The sequence below is a fragment of the Amphiura filiformis genome, chromosome 13 (genome assembly GCF_039555335.1).
Source record: "Amphiura filiformis chromosome 13, Afil_fr2py, whole genome shotgun sequence".
In the NCBI taxonomy this organism is placed as follows: domain Eukaryota; kingdom Metazoa; phylum Echinodermata; class Ophiuroidea; order Amphilepidida; family Amphiuridae; genus Amphiura; species Amphiura filiformis.
In genome coordinates, this window is record NC_092640.1 from 41006633 (window position 1) to 41024307 (window position 17675).

General features: G+C 34.5%; 1 protein-coding gene across 1 annotated transcript in view; it reads right to left on the reverse strand.

Moving 5' to 3' along the window:
- Positions 1-11122: 11122 nt before the first annotated feature.
- LOC140168357 (aromatic-L-amino-acid decarboxylase-like) overlaps positions 11123-17675 on the reverse strand; it is a 55421-nt gene continuing 48868 nt past the window's right edge. Inside the window, exons 9-11 of the mRNA XM_072191729.1 lie at positions 16553-16651; positions 15056-15157; positions 11123-11672 (exon numbers count right to left, since the gene is read on the reverse strand). Coding sequence (XP_072047830.1) covers positions 11403-11672; positions 15056-15157; positions 16553-16651 — 471 coding nt within the window. The 3' untranslated portion in view covers positions 11123-11402. The remainder of the gene's footprint in view (positions 11673-15055; positions 15158-16552; positions 16652-17675) is intronic.

The following is a 17675-nucleotide window of genomic DNA, read 5'->3' on the forward strand; positions in this document are numbered from 1 at the left end:
TCCTTGATCTTCAGTTACCACATTAGAGATTATAAAACCCTCATTTACATCCTTGATCTTCAACTACCACACAAACATATTACAATACCCTAATGCACATCCTTGATCTTCAGCTACCACACTAAGAGATTATAATACCCTCATTCACCTCCTTGATCTTCAGCTATCACACTATAGAGATTATAATACACTCATTCACATCCTTGATCTTTAGCTACCACATTAGAGATTATAATACACTCATTCACATCCTTGATCTTCAGCTACCACACTAGAGATTATAATACCCTCATTCACATCCTTGATCTTCAGTTACCACACTATACAGATTATAATACCCACATTCACATCCTTGATCTTCAACTACCACACTAAAAGATTATAATACTCTAATTCACATCCTTGATCTTCAGTTACCACATTAGAGATTATAATACTCTCATTCACATCCTTGCAGCCACCACACTAACAGATAATAATACCCTCATTCACATCCTTGATCATCAGGTACCACACTAGAGATTACAATACCCTCATTCACATCCTTGATCTTCAGTTACCACACTATACAGATTATAATACCCTCATTCACATCCTCGATCTTCAACTACCACACTAAGAGATTATAATACCCTCATTCACATCCTTGATCTTCATTTACCACACTATACAGATTATAATACCCTCATTCACATCCTTGATCTTCAACTACCACACTAAGAGATTATAATACTCTAATTCACATCCTTGATCTTCTGTTACCACATTAGAGATAATAATACTCTCATTCACATCCTTGCAGCTACCACACTAACAGATAATAATACCCTCATTCACATCCTTGATCATCAAGTACCACACTAGAGATTACAATACTCTCATTCACATCCTTGATCTTCAGTTACCACACTATAGAGATTATAATACACTCATTCACATCCTTGATCATCAGTTACCACGTTAGAGATTATAATACTCTCATTCACATCCTTGATCTTCAGTTATCACACTATAGAGATTATAATACTCTAATTCACATCCTTGATCTTCAGTTACCACATTCGAGATTATAATACTCTCATTCACATCCTTGATATTCAGCTGCCACACTATAGAGATTATAATACTCTAATTCACATCCTTGATCTTCAACTACCACACTAAGAGATTATAATACACTCATTCACATCCTTGATCTTCAGCTACCACACTAAGAGATTATAATACTCTAATTCACATCCTTGATCTTTAGTTACCACATTAGAGATTATAATACTCTCATTTACATCCTTGATCTTCAGCTGCCACACTATAGAGATTATAATACTCTTATTCACATCCTTGATCTTCAGCTACCACACTAAGAGATTTTAATACCCTCATTCACATCCTTGATCTTCAGCTACCACACTAAGAGATTATAATACCCTCATTCACATCCTTGATCTTTAGCTACCACACTAAGAGATTATAATACACTCATTTACATCCTTGATCTTCAGCTACCACACTAAGAGATTATAATACTCTTATTCACATCCTTGATCTTCAGCTACCACAATAAGAGATTATAATACCCTCATTCACATCCTTGATCTTCAGCTGCCACACTATAGAGATTATAATACCCGCATTCACATCCTTGATCTTCAGCTACCACACTAAGAGATTATAATACCCTCATTCACATCCTTGATCTTTAGCTACCACACTAAGAGATTATAATACACTCATTCACATCCTTGATCTTCAGCTACCACACTAAGAGATTATAATACCCTCATTCACATCCTTGATCTTTAGCTAACACACTAAGAGATTATAATACACTCATTCACATCCTTGATCTTCAGCTACCACACTAAGAGATTATAATACCCTCATTCACATCCTTGATCTTCAGCTACCACACTATAGAGATTATAATACACTCATTCACATCCTTGATCTTTAGCTACCACATTAGAGATTATAATACTCTCATTCACATCCTTGATCTTCAGTTACCACATTAGAGATTATAATACTCTCATTCACATCCTTGATCTTCAGTTACCACATTAGAGATTATAATACTCTTATTCACATCCTTGATCTTCAGCTACCACACTAAGAGATTATAATACACTCACTCACATCCTTGATCTTTAGCTACCACACTAAGAGATTATAATAGCCTCATTCACATGCTTGATCATCACTTACCACACTATAGAGATTATAATACTCTCATTCACATCCTTGATATCAGCTGCCACACTATAGAGATTATAATACACCCATTCACATCCTTGATCTTTAGCTAACACATTAGATTATAATACTCTCATTCACATCCTTGATCTTCAGTTACCACATTAGAGATTATAATACTCTCATTCACATCCTTGATCTTCAGTTACCACATTAGAGATTATAATACTCTCATTCACATCCTTGATCATCAGCTGCCACACTATAGAGATTATAATACACTTATTCACAACCTTGATCTTTAGCTAACACATTAGAGATTATAATACTCTCATTCACATCCTTGATCTTCAGTTACCACATTAGAGATTATAATACTCTCATTCACATCCTTGATCTTCAGTTACCACATTAGAGATTATAATACTCTCATTCACATCCTTGATCTTCATTTACCACACTAAGAGATTATAATACTCTAATTCACATCCTTGATCTTCAGTTACCACATTAGAGATTATAATACTCTCATTCACATCCTTGATCTTCAGTTACCACATTAGAGATTATAATACTCTAATTCACATCCTTGATCTTCAGTTACCACATTAGAGATTATAATACTCTTATTCACATCCGTGATCTTCAGCTACCACACTACGAGATTATAATACACTCATTCACATCCTTGATCATCAGCTGCCACACTATAGAGATTATATACACTCATTCACATCCTTGATCTTCAGCTACCACACTATGAGATTATAATACACTCATTCACATCCTTGATCTTTAGCTACCACATTAGAGATTATAATACTCTCATTCACATCCTTGCAGCTACCACACTATAGAGATTATAATACTCTTATTCACATCCTTGATCTTCAGCTACCACACTAAGAGATTATAATACTCTTATTCACATCCTTGATCTTCAGCTACCACACTAAGAGATTATAATACCCTCATTCACATCCTTGATCTTCAGCTGCCACACTATAGAGATTATAATACTCTTATTCACATCCTTGATCTTCAGCTACCACACTAAGAGATTATAATACCCTCATTCACATCCTTGATATTCAGTTACCACACTATACAGATTATAATACTCTCATTCACATCTTTGATCTTCAGCTACCACACTAAGAGATTATAATACCCTCATTCACATCCTTGATATTCAGTTACCACACTATACAGATTATAATACTCTCATTCACATCTTTGATCTTCAGTTACCACGCTAAGATATTATAATACTCTAATTCACATCCTTGATCTTCAGTTACCACATTAGAGATTATAATACTCTCATTCACATCGTTGATCATCAGCTGCCACACTATAGAGATTATAATACACGCATTCACATCCTTGATCTTTAGCTACCACATTAGAGAGTATAATACTCTCATTCACATCCTTTATCTTCAGTTACCACATTAGCACTACTTTCGGGCTCTGTTGCCATTAGTATACTATCCATCGCGCTGACGCGCTCGATTGAACTTGTTGATATAGGCCTTTGTTGTATATATGACACACAATGATACACATTAACCCTTCCCGCTAATAATAATGAAAGAAAAAACATACACACATTTGAAAATATATTGTAATTTAATAATCTATGCACCACGATACCATAACTTCACCATAATTTGCACTGGGATAATTACAGAGTTCAAGCTATTCATGTCCATGTACGGTTTATAGGGGAACCTAAATGTATATGATTCTGTGCCATATACTGGGGTACCCAAAAAGGTGGCTTTGTTACATTTTGATGTGCAGTTTGGATTTCAAAACACTGTCTCTTGAGTATTCCTTCACTTAGAATATTCAATTAGGTCTTAAATTGAGGATAATTTATTCTTTATTACTCATGTTTTTATCCTGTTTTAAAATATTTTTCAATTATTTTCTTATGACGTTTGGCATGAAATGTGCCAAAGGTGGCTGAGGATTAGGGGGAGGAGGATTAGGGGGAGGGATTCATATTGTAAATTTGATTTAAAACCCCCTTTAAATATTTGAATCTAGTAAAAAAATGTCTAAATGATCTCCCAGACATCTAAACCAAGTAAATAAATACAGAAGTTCATTTAAAAGACCAATACTTGCTCAGAATGATTACAAATGTGAAAAAAAGAGGTGGGGTTACATCCTCCCTACTTTGTGATTGTTTTTGCCCGCACTCTCTCGTTTTTTACCCGATTTCCATAAAAAAGGTGTCAAAATGCTCAGAAGGATGAACCACTTCAAATGAGATGTGTAGGTAAAATGTTTGAACCATTTCATTTTTTTACTATGTAACACAAAGGTACCCCAGGTCGTGACACAGGACCATATATTATGCAATGGATGGGGGCGGGCATGGCATACCCTGTACCCTATGACGTTGCACCACTGTCGCAATACCGGGAATAAAAGGGTGTTATCAACAGTACAGTTATGAGCAAGTTAATAATAAAAATTAATGAACCTAATAACTGAACAAGCTGTCAACGTTGTCTCCTCTGGTCTGCTGCATCAGATCATGTCACAAACATAATGAGTCTGCCAAATGAAGTTAAATTTCATATATCAATTTCAGTGTTTTTAGCAACTTGTGCATTACATAGTGACGGATGTTTGACTCTGCCAGAAAAACAGAAAAAAGTTTTTGTGTTAGACCCTATCCAAGAGTATGGTAATTTGTGATCAACCATAGCAGAACACTAACAAGTAAGTTCATCCGAAAGTTGCTGTATTGTGAAAAACTAGTATCTGAAGTATCTTGAAACATCTATCACATCAAGAATTATTCGATACTAAATGAGTAAAATGATTGCAACGTTATATGTCAGTATGAAAAATTTGTTTCCAAACATCCGTCACACATCCGTCACTATGTTGTGCGCCGGTGTCGTGCACATTAATCTGGTTTTTCTTGTTGATCTATTAGTATCCATCATACATACGTCAGTATGTCATGCACATGAAAAGCAGATCAAGGAAGGACTTAAAAAGCATCCGTCGGTTCTTTACACTTATTCTAAAACGATTTTCATGAGTGGCAACGACATACATGACATACAGGGTGTCCCAGAAAAAATTACCAGGCGAATGAATTTGGACGCAAGTCGAGAAATAGACATCAGAATCCAAAATCTAAAATATCAGCGTATAGCCCATCTTATTCTGCATCTTATACGCCAATTTTACTGGAATCGGTTGACTGATTACGAAGAAATGAGCGATTACATAATGCATGCCTCAAATTCACTTCATTCCAAGTTTGAAAGAAAGCTCATTCAATACAATGCGCACTAGTGGTTAACTATCAGGGGCGGATCCAGGAATTTTTGATAGAGGGGGCGCCTTTTGGTCGATGACGAAAAAATGGTGTTAAGGGGGTTACCCCCTCGAAAACTCAACGGTTTTGGCCCATTGTTTGCTGTTCATGGCCGAATTTGTTCATTATTTTGAATTTCTTTCATATTTTGTATTTTTAAGTTAGGCGGCGCCTTTTGCTAGTCAAAAACAGAGGGCGTGCGCTGCCGCTAAACCCGCCCCTGACTATCAATGGGCTTCATATTTTGTTCTGTGGAATCCTTTTTGTTCTTTTAAACAAACTGTTTCTTGCAAAACATTTTTTTTCGTTAAATTAGGTTTTGTTCAAATTTGAAAACCTATACACAATATTGAAAATTAAAGTTTGCATTTAAGATGATGCTCAGCACTTGTAAATATCTTTTTCTTTTTGATGTAAATGTTACATAAAGAATTATTCCACCTGGCTTAAAAAAATTCTCACACACAGTAATGTTTTTGGAATATTTCCAAGAAATTGTAATGCAAAGATTAAATCTTTTAAAATGTCACCATTAATGTTTCATGGTATCATAAATCACATGTAAAGCTGAAAGCACTTGAACATTGTCAATCTTGGCTCCAATGTTCTTTGGAAAGTTAAGATATAACATATTTGCACAACCTAAAGAATTAAAGGTGAAAAGGCTTCCAATTGCAGAAATCAAAGTTTTCGTGGACAAACTGTTATTTATCTTCAGTGAAAGCATAAAAATAACATAACACCGTCAGATTATAAAATAGATAATGTGGACTAAAATTAATAAGATACACACACTTTAAAAAGCGGTGATCGAGTATGAAAAAAGCATCTGTTGATCAAACTTGGAATGAACTGAATTGATGCGCGCATTATGTAATCGTTGATTTCTTCGCAACCAGTCAACCGAATCAAATAAAATTTTTGTATGTGATGCACAATAAAATAAGCTATGTGCTACATTTTAAATTGTTTGATTTGATGTGTATTTCTCGACTCATGTTCAATTTTATTCACTCAGTAATTTTTTCTGGGACACCCTGTATTGTATTTGATTATCCAGATCTCACTCTCAACTCGAACCATTAAAAATTTATTAAAATGGTATTTTACTAATATAATGACCTATTGAAATATCTCTAAACGTTTTTGTTTTATACCCAGTTATCAACATCCGCCAAGAAATTCTGTAGTTTTCAATGGACAGTCGCATTCAATATTTATAAATATGTACTCATTATTTCTTCACTAAATAATCATGCTTATAAGCTCTTATATACAGTTCATCAACTACATAAACTACAACATAATATTAAAATATGTTATACACGCAGTTGATCTATAGCTTCAACACACCCCTGTGTGTGTTTGCCGCCAACCGAGAACAGTGTGTATTGCTATATAACCGCGGACGTGTGTATCGTGTTTTCATTGCCTAACCATGGACTAAAATGGCAGACTTTTTTGTGTAAAATACAAAACGGAATTTTATCCATCAACTGCTGACTGTAGTTTTTACATGTATGGTCCGTGGTTTTGAGCAAATATCACTATAATGCATTTAGCATGAATGCATTTAGCATGCATGTGAGGTCTTTTGCAGCAGTTTGAGACTTAGGACTGTCCTCCGTTGGAGGCAAGTCTGCAATTTAGGGCAGGTGGTGTATGACGTGCATTCCCTAAATTCATTAAATTTTCATCGTCAACCGTGTAATTGAATGGGATTATTTTGAAATTTTAAAACGCTTGAAATATCACAAACAAATAGGCCTATGTTGATAAATAATATAAATACAAGCTAAAACCGTTGGGGTTCGATAATGAACCCCACAAAACTAACTGAGTATATGGAAAATGCCATACGGCCGGGCGGTTTCACGAGTTGCCGGCTCGATCATGTCATCCGCCGCCTGATTTAGGGTGAAAAATCTTGTGTGTGTCCTCATTTACCGGCAAACACATACGCAACCATATTGAGTATCAAAGAGCTTGATGTATTATTGTTAGAGGTTGACAGTCCAAAGGATCATTAGTTCAAAAATCTAAAAACATTAACCTAACTAACCTAAGCCCTAATCCTAACCCTAACCACCATAACTCTAATCCTAACACTAACATGACCATATCCCTAACACTAACTGTAATGCTAGCTCTGACCCTATCCTTAACCCCAAATGCTTAAACCCTAACTTAAACCATTTTTGGACTAAAATCGACTCTTAGGACTAATGGGCAATGTTCCACAATATATATATATAACTACATTAAAACTTCTTATGTGACCCCAGCCTCAGTTTTGGTCATCATTAGAATACAATACAAAATGGTATGGGTCCATATCCCAGCAAACACAAAATAAACTTAATGCTGTAAAATCTTACAAAATCATGCAAAAGGAAGTCACTGAACATACATGCATTCCACACAATGCAATGACAGATTCACCCTACCAGTCGCTGATCCAATGCTTGGTGGTCTGGGATTTGAATTCTGAGGGAAAACAAACAACTTCTTTGTTCATTTATCTTTTCTCTTCAAAACTTCCTTCTTTCCTTTACAAGCACGAAAAAGCCCTTTCAGCATTAGGGTTAAAAATATTATTAACATGTTTAGTATTGGTCAAAACATTAAAATAATATTTACATGTCAGGTTATACAGGTAAGGAACAAATTGTTGTCAAAATATTATCATAAAATATTATTTGGCTAACATTTCTTGCAATATATTTTGTCAAAGCTTGAATAACATTATGTTAGAATGTTTTGCTGCAAAGTTTCAAAAATGTTTTTAAATGCTAATTGTTAAAACATTTTATGTCCTTTATGCACCCTTTATATAACTCAACATCTGAACATTTCCTGTAAAACGTATACGTGTTTTGCTGGGATCATGGAAATGCACCTTTTTTTACACATGATATAAGAAAAATCTTTACTTTATACAGATCTGATCAAAATATATGCATACAACTTTACTAAATATACAAAATGTACTTTCATTACAAATTTGGATTCACAGATTTCACACCTATTACATACAACTTGCAACATCAACATCTCAAAAAAAAAATTTGTTCAAACACTTTTAAAGCCTAATTGGAAATGGTGGCCCTCCTACCTCGTCCAATGTTGGCATGTGCGATATTGTCATCATCACCATATTATAAAGTTGCGTGGCAAGTTGTAAAAGTAAGTTCCAGTATTTATTTCAAACTTTGTGATCACAATATTATGTTCTTCCAGTGTTAATTAGTAGGGAAGGGGTGGGTGTACAATATTAGAAATTTGATACTGACCCCTTAATGGCGTAATGTGTAATGACAATTTTCTCACTTAATATGAGTACTAATAAACTAAGAGAATACACTGGAACTACATTGATTCATTTCCTTAGTTTAGGTTTTTTGAGTACCTTAAATTGGGCTCAAAAAGAAACTTATAATTTTCACAAGTTTGTATCTTACAATCCTGTCCATAAAAATGAACAAAATTACACACAGATTACTTCAATACTCTACTCTAAGCAGTAACCAAAGAGTTGTGCAACTGACACAACACAGCAAAATACACTGACATGGAACAGCTTCCTGGACCACATTCACAGCCCAATAATTGGCACCCAACACAAGAAATCTGTGAGTATTTAAAGTGGAACAGTGTGGAACAAGAGGTGTTTCTGAAAGAAAGTAGAAAAGCAGAGGCAGCCCCTTTCCACACTATTCCACTTACTCTTTGGAAATTATCACCTGTGTACGCATTCTCACCGATTGCTTTTGCTGGGTGCCAATTATTCGCCTGTGAATGTGGTCCCGGTAGCTCTTCCATGTCAGTGCATTTTGCTGTTGTGTCAGTTGGACAAATGCTTGGTTACTGACATGTTTTTAGAGCAGAGTATTAAAGTAATCCTGTGTGTAATTTTGGTTCATTTTTATGGACAGGATTTTGAGATATGATCTTGTGAAAAATTATAAGTTTCTTTTTGAGCCTCTCCAGAACCATCTTCAGAACCATCTATTTGACCTTATGATATATTAACGTCAAAGATGGGAAAATTACAAAACTAAGCATTGAAGAGTACCCTTTAAAAGTACATCTTTTCTTAAAGACATCGTAAACGCCAACAGGTCAAAATTTGACCCTTTTTGACCTGTTTCTTGTGATGACGAGCATGCATACCAAATATCCCAAGTGAACCCCCCTGGGTCGTATCACAAACCAGTGGTATATATTTTGCATGAACAAACAGGGGATAACTATTATTATCCTTAGTTTACATGAATTCTGCACATTGGTCACACATCACTTGGATAAAAATCTGTATTACCTACATATTCGTAATTAATATTAATGACCATAAGTCTGGCAGGTAATATTTTTTGTATTATCTGGGTAATCTTAACATGTGTATAACATTACACATGAGATAACCCAAGCCACAAGCAAATCTTACGCCCTGATTCATGTGGTAATGGTTGCATTGCAGGCTGCACTACCTGTTAATAAAAAGCCAACAAATTGCAGTAAGATTATCAAACTAAATTCCTAATACGCAGTGGCGGCGCTACTGGGGGGGCAACAAGAGTAAATATTTTCTTGCCCCCCCACTTTTGAGACAAAAAACTCAAATTACATAAATTTCAAATTTTTGTGGCAATTTTGCGCAAAATTTGCTTGTTTTGCCCCCCTCTAAAATTCACTTTTCCCCCAATGCCCCCCGAAAAAATCCCTGGTGCCGCCGATGCTAATACAAACAAGTCAGAAGGTTCAAAAAGCTGTTATAGAATGGGACAGAATTCCTGCTAACTAAAGGATAGAATTGTTACTTCTGTTTGTTCTCACAAAATACGGGAAAATATCTACAGTCGGTGGCGTATTCCATTTCAACCTTCGTCTTCATGGAATACAGCACCAGACTGTAGATATTTTGCCATATATTATCATTATTATACTGCATTGCCAGAAATATAACGGCAAATGGATAACGCTGGATATCAATCTGATGCACTGGTCTGGGTGAACAAACAGAGCGAACAGAGGGCAATTAATAATATCTGAAAAATTTGCATTTTTTGCCCAAAAAATTAGGCTTTCAATGATTTTTGGTCTTGATCTCCCCTCCCCCCCCTAATTTCCCCACTAGGAGCAGGCTAATTTGTCAGCTGCGCTTGTAGGGCCAAATATTGTACAAAATGACTGTGTCAGCTGCAATTTAAAAATCTAATGTTTTATTAATAAAATAATATACAAATATTATTCTTTTGTGCAAGGAAGCTTAGAATTGTGAATATTATAACAATTTGAAACAGTTCAAAACTGACTAAGGAAATAGAAACAAATAAGTTTGATCAACCATTGATGCTTGGGCGATACTTATTACATGAAAATTACGCTCTCAACTAAATTGATATTAAGGCTGTTGTGGGGCTTGTGAGGGGATCAGAACTCTTGCCCCTACCCCTAGTTCCCCCCCCCCAGTAAAAACTAAATATTACCAAAATTGTCCCTTTTTGCAGCAATTTTGCACAAAATTTGTTGATTTCTCCCCCCCCCCAGGGGATGGGGGATAAATCTCTCCAATAATATTTTGATAAGGGAGGATGATCTATACAATCACCCCCCCCCCCTCCAAAGTTGACACCTGTATGTGGGCTTCTGACTGCTTTAGCCTAAAAAGTGAACAATTTTGCACACTTCTCAAGAATTTGTTCCACTTTTGCACCATATTTCAATATGGCAAACATTTTTACGCACATTTGTAACATAAACCTATTCTGTTGTTAAAAAGTACTGAATTCACTATACTTCAAGACATTTATTCCAATCCCATCCCCCCAATGTCAAAATGATATATACCCCACTGTTACTATTCCTTCCCATTTTGAACCGTTCCATTGCAATCTTCCTTTGACCCGTTTAATTGCTCCTTTGTCCCGTTTAGTTGCTCCTTTGCTCCGACTTTGCAGGATTCCTCCTTTATGATATCCCAGGCATACTTAACATGCTCTGATGTAGTAGTGGCAGCACAGATGGCAAATCGCAGGATGAATTCACCATTTAGCATAGCACCAACCATGAATATTTTACCAGTCTTGTTAATCTGATCCAAGAGCTCACGATTCTGGTCATCAGTTCCCTGCAAGTTGGTAATATACATAAAAAAGAGGATATAAGATTTGATCTGATTCATTCCAACCAAAGTCAGTGATTACGGTATTTGTAGTTTAATATCATTGACAAATAAAGACCTAAAATTTGTTCCTTGCTGTAACAGGTCATAAAATAAGGTAGGGTCAGTCAGGTTAGTATTTGCTCCTGCCCCCTCCTGGCTCAAAATACGAGACACAATAGACAAAATTAGCATTAATTTGTGACATGCCATTTATCATTAGCAATGCAATCAGTGGCATGCCAAGGGTGGGGGGAAAAGGGGAGCAGCTTGCCCCCTCTTGCCCCTTGTCCAGATGCTGGCCACTCTAAAATTTGATTTTTATACCTTTTTTGCATTTTTAGCCTATTTTTGTCCATTTTCATTAAATGTTGTTCCCCCCTAAAAGTTGCTTTCCCCCTCCCCCTCTTCCCTACCCCCACCCCACCCCTCTAAAATAGTTCTGGCTATGCCACTGATTGCAATATAGTCATACGCTTTGTGCCAGCTGATTTGGTGGCATGATTTTGGAACTCATTCTCCTGTTGAAAATTTTGCCCGCTATTTTAAAAAAAAATTTCATATTATATTTTCACCTTTAAACATCCATACTTATAAACTGATTATATGGGGGACATGTAAGTAATCTGCCAAATACCAAAAATGGCACATATTAGGTATTATTAAATCACATTTTATTTACCATCAATCACAGGTTTAATATTGGCTCAATATTAAAAAAAAAAGTTCATATGTGACACGATCAAGGGAAATGAGTCGGATGTCGCTGATATTGATTTTGAGATATTGGCAAAGAAAGTGTTAAAATTTTTTTGTTTTATATTGTTTTCAGCGATTGATAAATTGACGTAACTTCACAAAGAAAAGTCATATCAACATGGGGTTTTCAGTTTCTGAAAGCTCTCAATGTTCTCTTTAAAAACATGTGTAAAACTCATTTTTGACCAGGGCCGACATGTGACCCATTCCCCTTGATCATGTCACATATTATATTTTCAATGCATCCACACTTATTAACTTATTATGTGGGGGACAAAAGTAATCTGCCAAATACAAAAAATGGCACATATTGGATATTATTAAATCACATTTAATTAATCATCAATCATGTGTCCAAGCAATAAACTAATTAGTTTAGGGAGCGGTCAGTATTATTTACACCAGGGGAATGGGGAATTTAAGGGGAATGTAAAAATATTTTGTGAGCAAGGGGAAAGCAAAGGGGGGAATGTGAAATTTTAAATGGAGAAATTTCATAAAAATAAGATGGGGAATGCGGAATTTTTTAATGGAAGCAAAGGAGACCTCAATTTTTAAATTCCTGTTCCCCTGGTATAAATAGTAACCGGTCACTTATACTTTTCAAAATAGCAATGAAGTAAAAGATCAAGGTACCCTTTACAAAATCATTTAATTTCTTGAATATAAAATGATGCAATAAACATGGTCTTGGCATCATATGCAAGATTATTTTCAAGTGTTTTCTGCTGTACCATGTATACTGAAAACTCTGACGGTCACATATGTGACTTGTTCTTGGTTTTGCAGATCAGTGGGATATTATTAGCTAAGTAATACTGAAACTTGTGAAGATATATTATTTTGACATTATAACATTTCAAGTTGTGCTCACAAGTTTATAAATTTGCAAATGAGCTATCTATAATTAGGCTAAAAAACAGATTGCTTCCTTGTCCTCCACCGACCGATGCTAATCTTGAAAATCTGGAAAAGGGTTGCTTTTTTTTTCTTTACTGTACAATTGAAAGCCGCCCCTAATTTTGGAAAATCCAGAAAAAGGGTTTTTTTCTTTCAATAATTTTGACATCCTGAAACATTTGTTTACAGTTTCTACACACTTCTAAACTGTTTTAAAAACATGAATGAAGTGGTATACAATAATAGATAAATATCCCAATTCCAACTATTTTGGACTATAAATTATTAAGCTAATTAAAGGCATACAGTCATGTTTTGGCTATGACCTTTAAGAAAATATTTAAAAAAAATAATCCTGACCGACCGACCTAATTCTGAAAGAGTTGTGGAGGACAGACAAACTATCTTTTCTTTTGGTTTAAGCATTTAATAGAATTGCCACCCCAGAATTGCCATATCACTCTATGCCTTACCAGTTCTGAGAAATCATGCGCACAAGCGCCCCGATTTATATTATATTCCGGTCTGATATTGGCTGATTTATATAATATTCTGGTCTGATATTGGCTTCGATGACCAATAATGATAAAAAAAGATTAACCTTCAAGTTAATTTAATATCTTGAAATATTGTTAATGTTTTAAAATATTTTTCAATCTTAACATTTTAATCTCTTAAAAGATTTTCAATCTTTTTAATATCTTAAAAGTAATATGCCTAATCTTGTCCAGTTTGTGAATTCATTTGCCATTAAAATGTCTATTCCTTCAGTATTAAGTACTTAAATTATATGTTATCCATGGTGGATACCAGCTTTATATTTTCTTCACTTTATATAGATACTCTACATGCTCTATGTGCTTGTTAACAAGCATGACATCTCATCAAACAAAAAATGTTTTTCTAAATCTGTTGCAGTTTTGGTCAATTTTTTTTCAAAAACATTAAATGTTAGATAATGAAAACATTTTAAAATGTTTAAAAAAATTTTTTTTAAATACTACAACAGTTTAAAATTATATTTATTGTTACAGATGTGTCTGACATAGCCTGCTAGTGGTTAAGACGAAAGCTGTGTATTCAAGACATTAATGAAACATTTTACATGAATCTGTAATTTTTTATTAAAGGGCATTTCGTGATCCACAGCCTCATCCCCCACTTTTCTCAAAAAAAAAAGTTGAGATTTTTATATCACTGGAAACCTCTGGCTACATAATGTTTATGTACAAAATATTTCTTGCAGATTAATTCGTTTTGCAAAGATATCGTGAAATTTGAATTTCGTTCTGGTGCACCAGAACGAAATTACAACGCATTGTCTATGGAGCAGTGTAATACACATAATCATGCATAACTGCATAAGCGCAAAATCTGAATCAACTGAAATTTTGGGAATAGGTTTTTTTCGTGGATATCTACTGAAAGATGTCATAAAAAGAGTATGCTAGGATCACGAAATACTCCTTTAACTGCATGTATTTGAATGAGGCTTCAACTTCATCAACACTGTTGTTTTTTGCCAAATTTGTCACAGCAAAAATACCTTATAATGACTTATCCTTCACTCTTAGATAATTTTTAAACAATTTTAATTTGTTTATACCTACCTTCACTGGGATCACTGAATAGGCCTTTAAATGAACACATAAAAAAAGTTACTAAATTTTGAGAAATTAGCTTTTTCTTACCTTGAGTCGAAAACAAACTAATCCCAGGACAACATCAGCGGATATTTCAAATCTTTTATCAGCAGCAACTAAGGCTTCAAATTCATGTGCCAATGCTACTTGCTGAAAAACAAAAGTAAAAAACAGTGAGAATTACGATAGGGCAAAAAAAAAAAAGGTTCGTCGCAAAGCTTGCGCGTGCGTTTGTAAAATAGCACGATTTGACAAAAAAGAAATGCGGACATTTTTTTTATTTTCAAATTTTTTTTTTTTTTTTAGTTTTTTCCCGAAAAACGGCGAAAATTAGACTTTTTCTCAAAATACCATGAAAAAAGTCCGAATAAAAAAAAAAAAAATCACATTTCGCATTTGTTTTAAATTTCTTTTTTTTTTTTTTTTTTATATAGTTTTAAAACCGGGAAAAAAGAAAATATATGCAAGTGTGAAAAAAGAACGAAAACAACATGAAGAAAAATTAATAAATTAATGAAATGGAACGAGAAAGGTTAGTTAATAAGCATAATGTGACTATTATTAACGAGTTGCTCGAACAAGAACAAAATTCACTCATCTTTTAAATTCGTTACATACACTGGCTTCCAATAGACAAGAGAATTTGCTTCAAAGTGCTACTTTACATTTACAAGACATTGAACGATCTGGCACCACCCTACCTCTCTGATTGTCTGACCATCCGTGTTCCAACTAGGGAAGGCCTTCGTTCAAATCAAGATCTTACGCGCCTTATAATTCCTAAGACAAACAGACTGATAGGCGATGGATCGTTCAGTGTCTTTGGACCCAGAATCTGGAACAATCTTCCTTCATCCATTAGGTCATCTCCTACAGTTACTACTTTCTAACGTAGCCTGAAAACCCATATTTTTAACCATTGCTAATTTTATGTTGTTTCTTTTTCATATTTTTGTTTACTTGTAGTCTTTAGTAGTAGGTAAGTTTTTCTGTAAAGTGCAATGATCATTTCTTTGAAATTGCGCTATATAAATGCCATTGTATATGTATGTATGTATAGCTATGTATGTATGTATGTATTTAGGGTAGTTTCTTAAACAGATATTTGACAGATTTAATGATGGTTTTTGGCAATTTTATATCAAGACTCTTGTTTCATTTGACTATGTTATTAAACATGATAAAACCTCTTACAATCAGGCAAAAATTATTTTACTGGCATGCACAGAAATATAGCAATGGATTGAGATGTATCAATGGACCATCTGGGGGGCACCATGACCACTACCTTTGCTTGAACAGATGATGCACTTCTTTGATATCAATGTCAATTACTATTTGCAAGTAGGGAGCTATTAAATTCAGGGAAACATGGTAACAGGCATATATAATGAATCAAACAATGTGATGTGACATAAACTTAAATGTTGTGTGAACTGGTTCTTTGGTTTATGCACCATCGTTCAATTTGCACAATGAATTTAACAATATAACGTGATATAACCATAAATGTTTCTACTTAAAAATGATGTAAGAGTTGCTTACAGTTTTAATGTGTTCCTGCAGTTTATCGATGCCAAACAATCGTAGAACAAACCATATCTTGAGTGATCTAAAACGACGACCGAGTGGTATATGCCAATGCTGTAAAAACAAATAAAATAAGAAAAAAGAACAAAACTTTTGTTAGTAGAAACAATCATAGAACGGGATGACATGCCATGTGGTTTTCTGTGACAATACTTTTTCCCCATCAAAAAGCAGCTCATGTGACACTACATGTATACACCAAACATCAGCTTTATACTAATTAGTAATTATATAAAACCTTAATTGTTATTTTCGAAAAACTGAGCTCTGTAAAATGTATAGACCTAGAATGACAATGAACATTGGGGTGCTTCTTATGCCTGCCCAGTGTATACTTTACTTGGGTGTTGTTATATTACTACTGTGATAAAGTAGTCAATACCTCAAGGAAAGTTTGAAACTTGTGCGGGATAAAGGCCTTGCTTCAGCATATTTGACCTAAAATCAAGAACCAATACCTAACTTGAGCTTATAAAACTTTTTTTTACAATAACCCTCTAAGATGAACATGGTATGGTAAATTAAAAAAAGATAATTCCTTAAAATTGCATTTTTCTCAACCTCTTGACAAAAAATTAGCTAGTGTCATTTTGGTCCATTTTTTGGTGACAATAATTATGAGTCAGTACTAAACTATGCACATATAAAGATGCAATTTCTTGGAATATATATATAGGCCCTAATAAATAAATAAAATCAAAGGGCTGTGAGATCCACGATACACTTCACATTCTCACCCACATCTTTGTATATTCCTTGTACTTGACCATTCTTTTTTAAAACGGAAATATTAATTTCAAATGTTTGATGGTAAGGCCAAAAAATTGTTTGCTTTGTTTGCTTGTCCTCGTCCGACCAACATCTCAAACGTTCTGACTGAAAACTTTTCACTATTTTCATCAAATATCTTGAATTATTTCGTCGATAAAATTGTCCCACACAAGGCAGCTATTTTTTTTCTTATCTGTGCCTAAAAGTGATGCAAAGTGGAATACCAGTAGAATACTTTGATTTTATGTCAGCGGCTTGTTTTTTAACGGTCTGAGCTGAAAATGGAAGTGCTGTCGATCACCGAGGA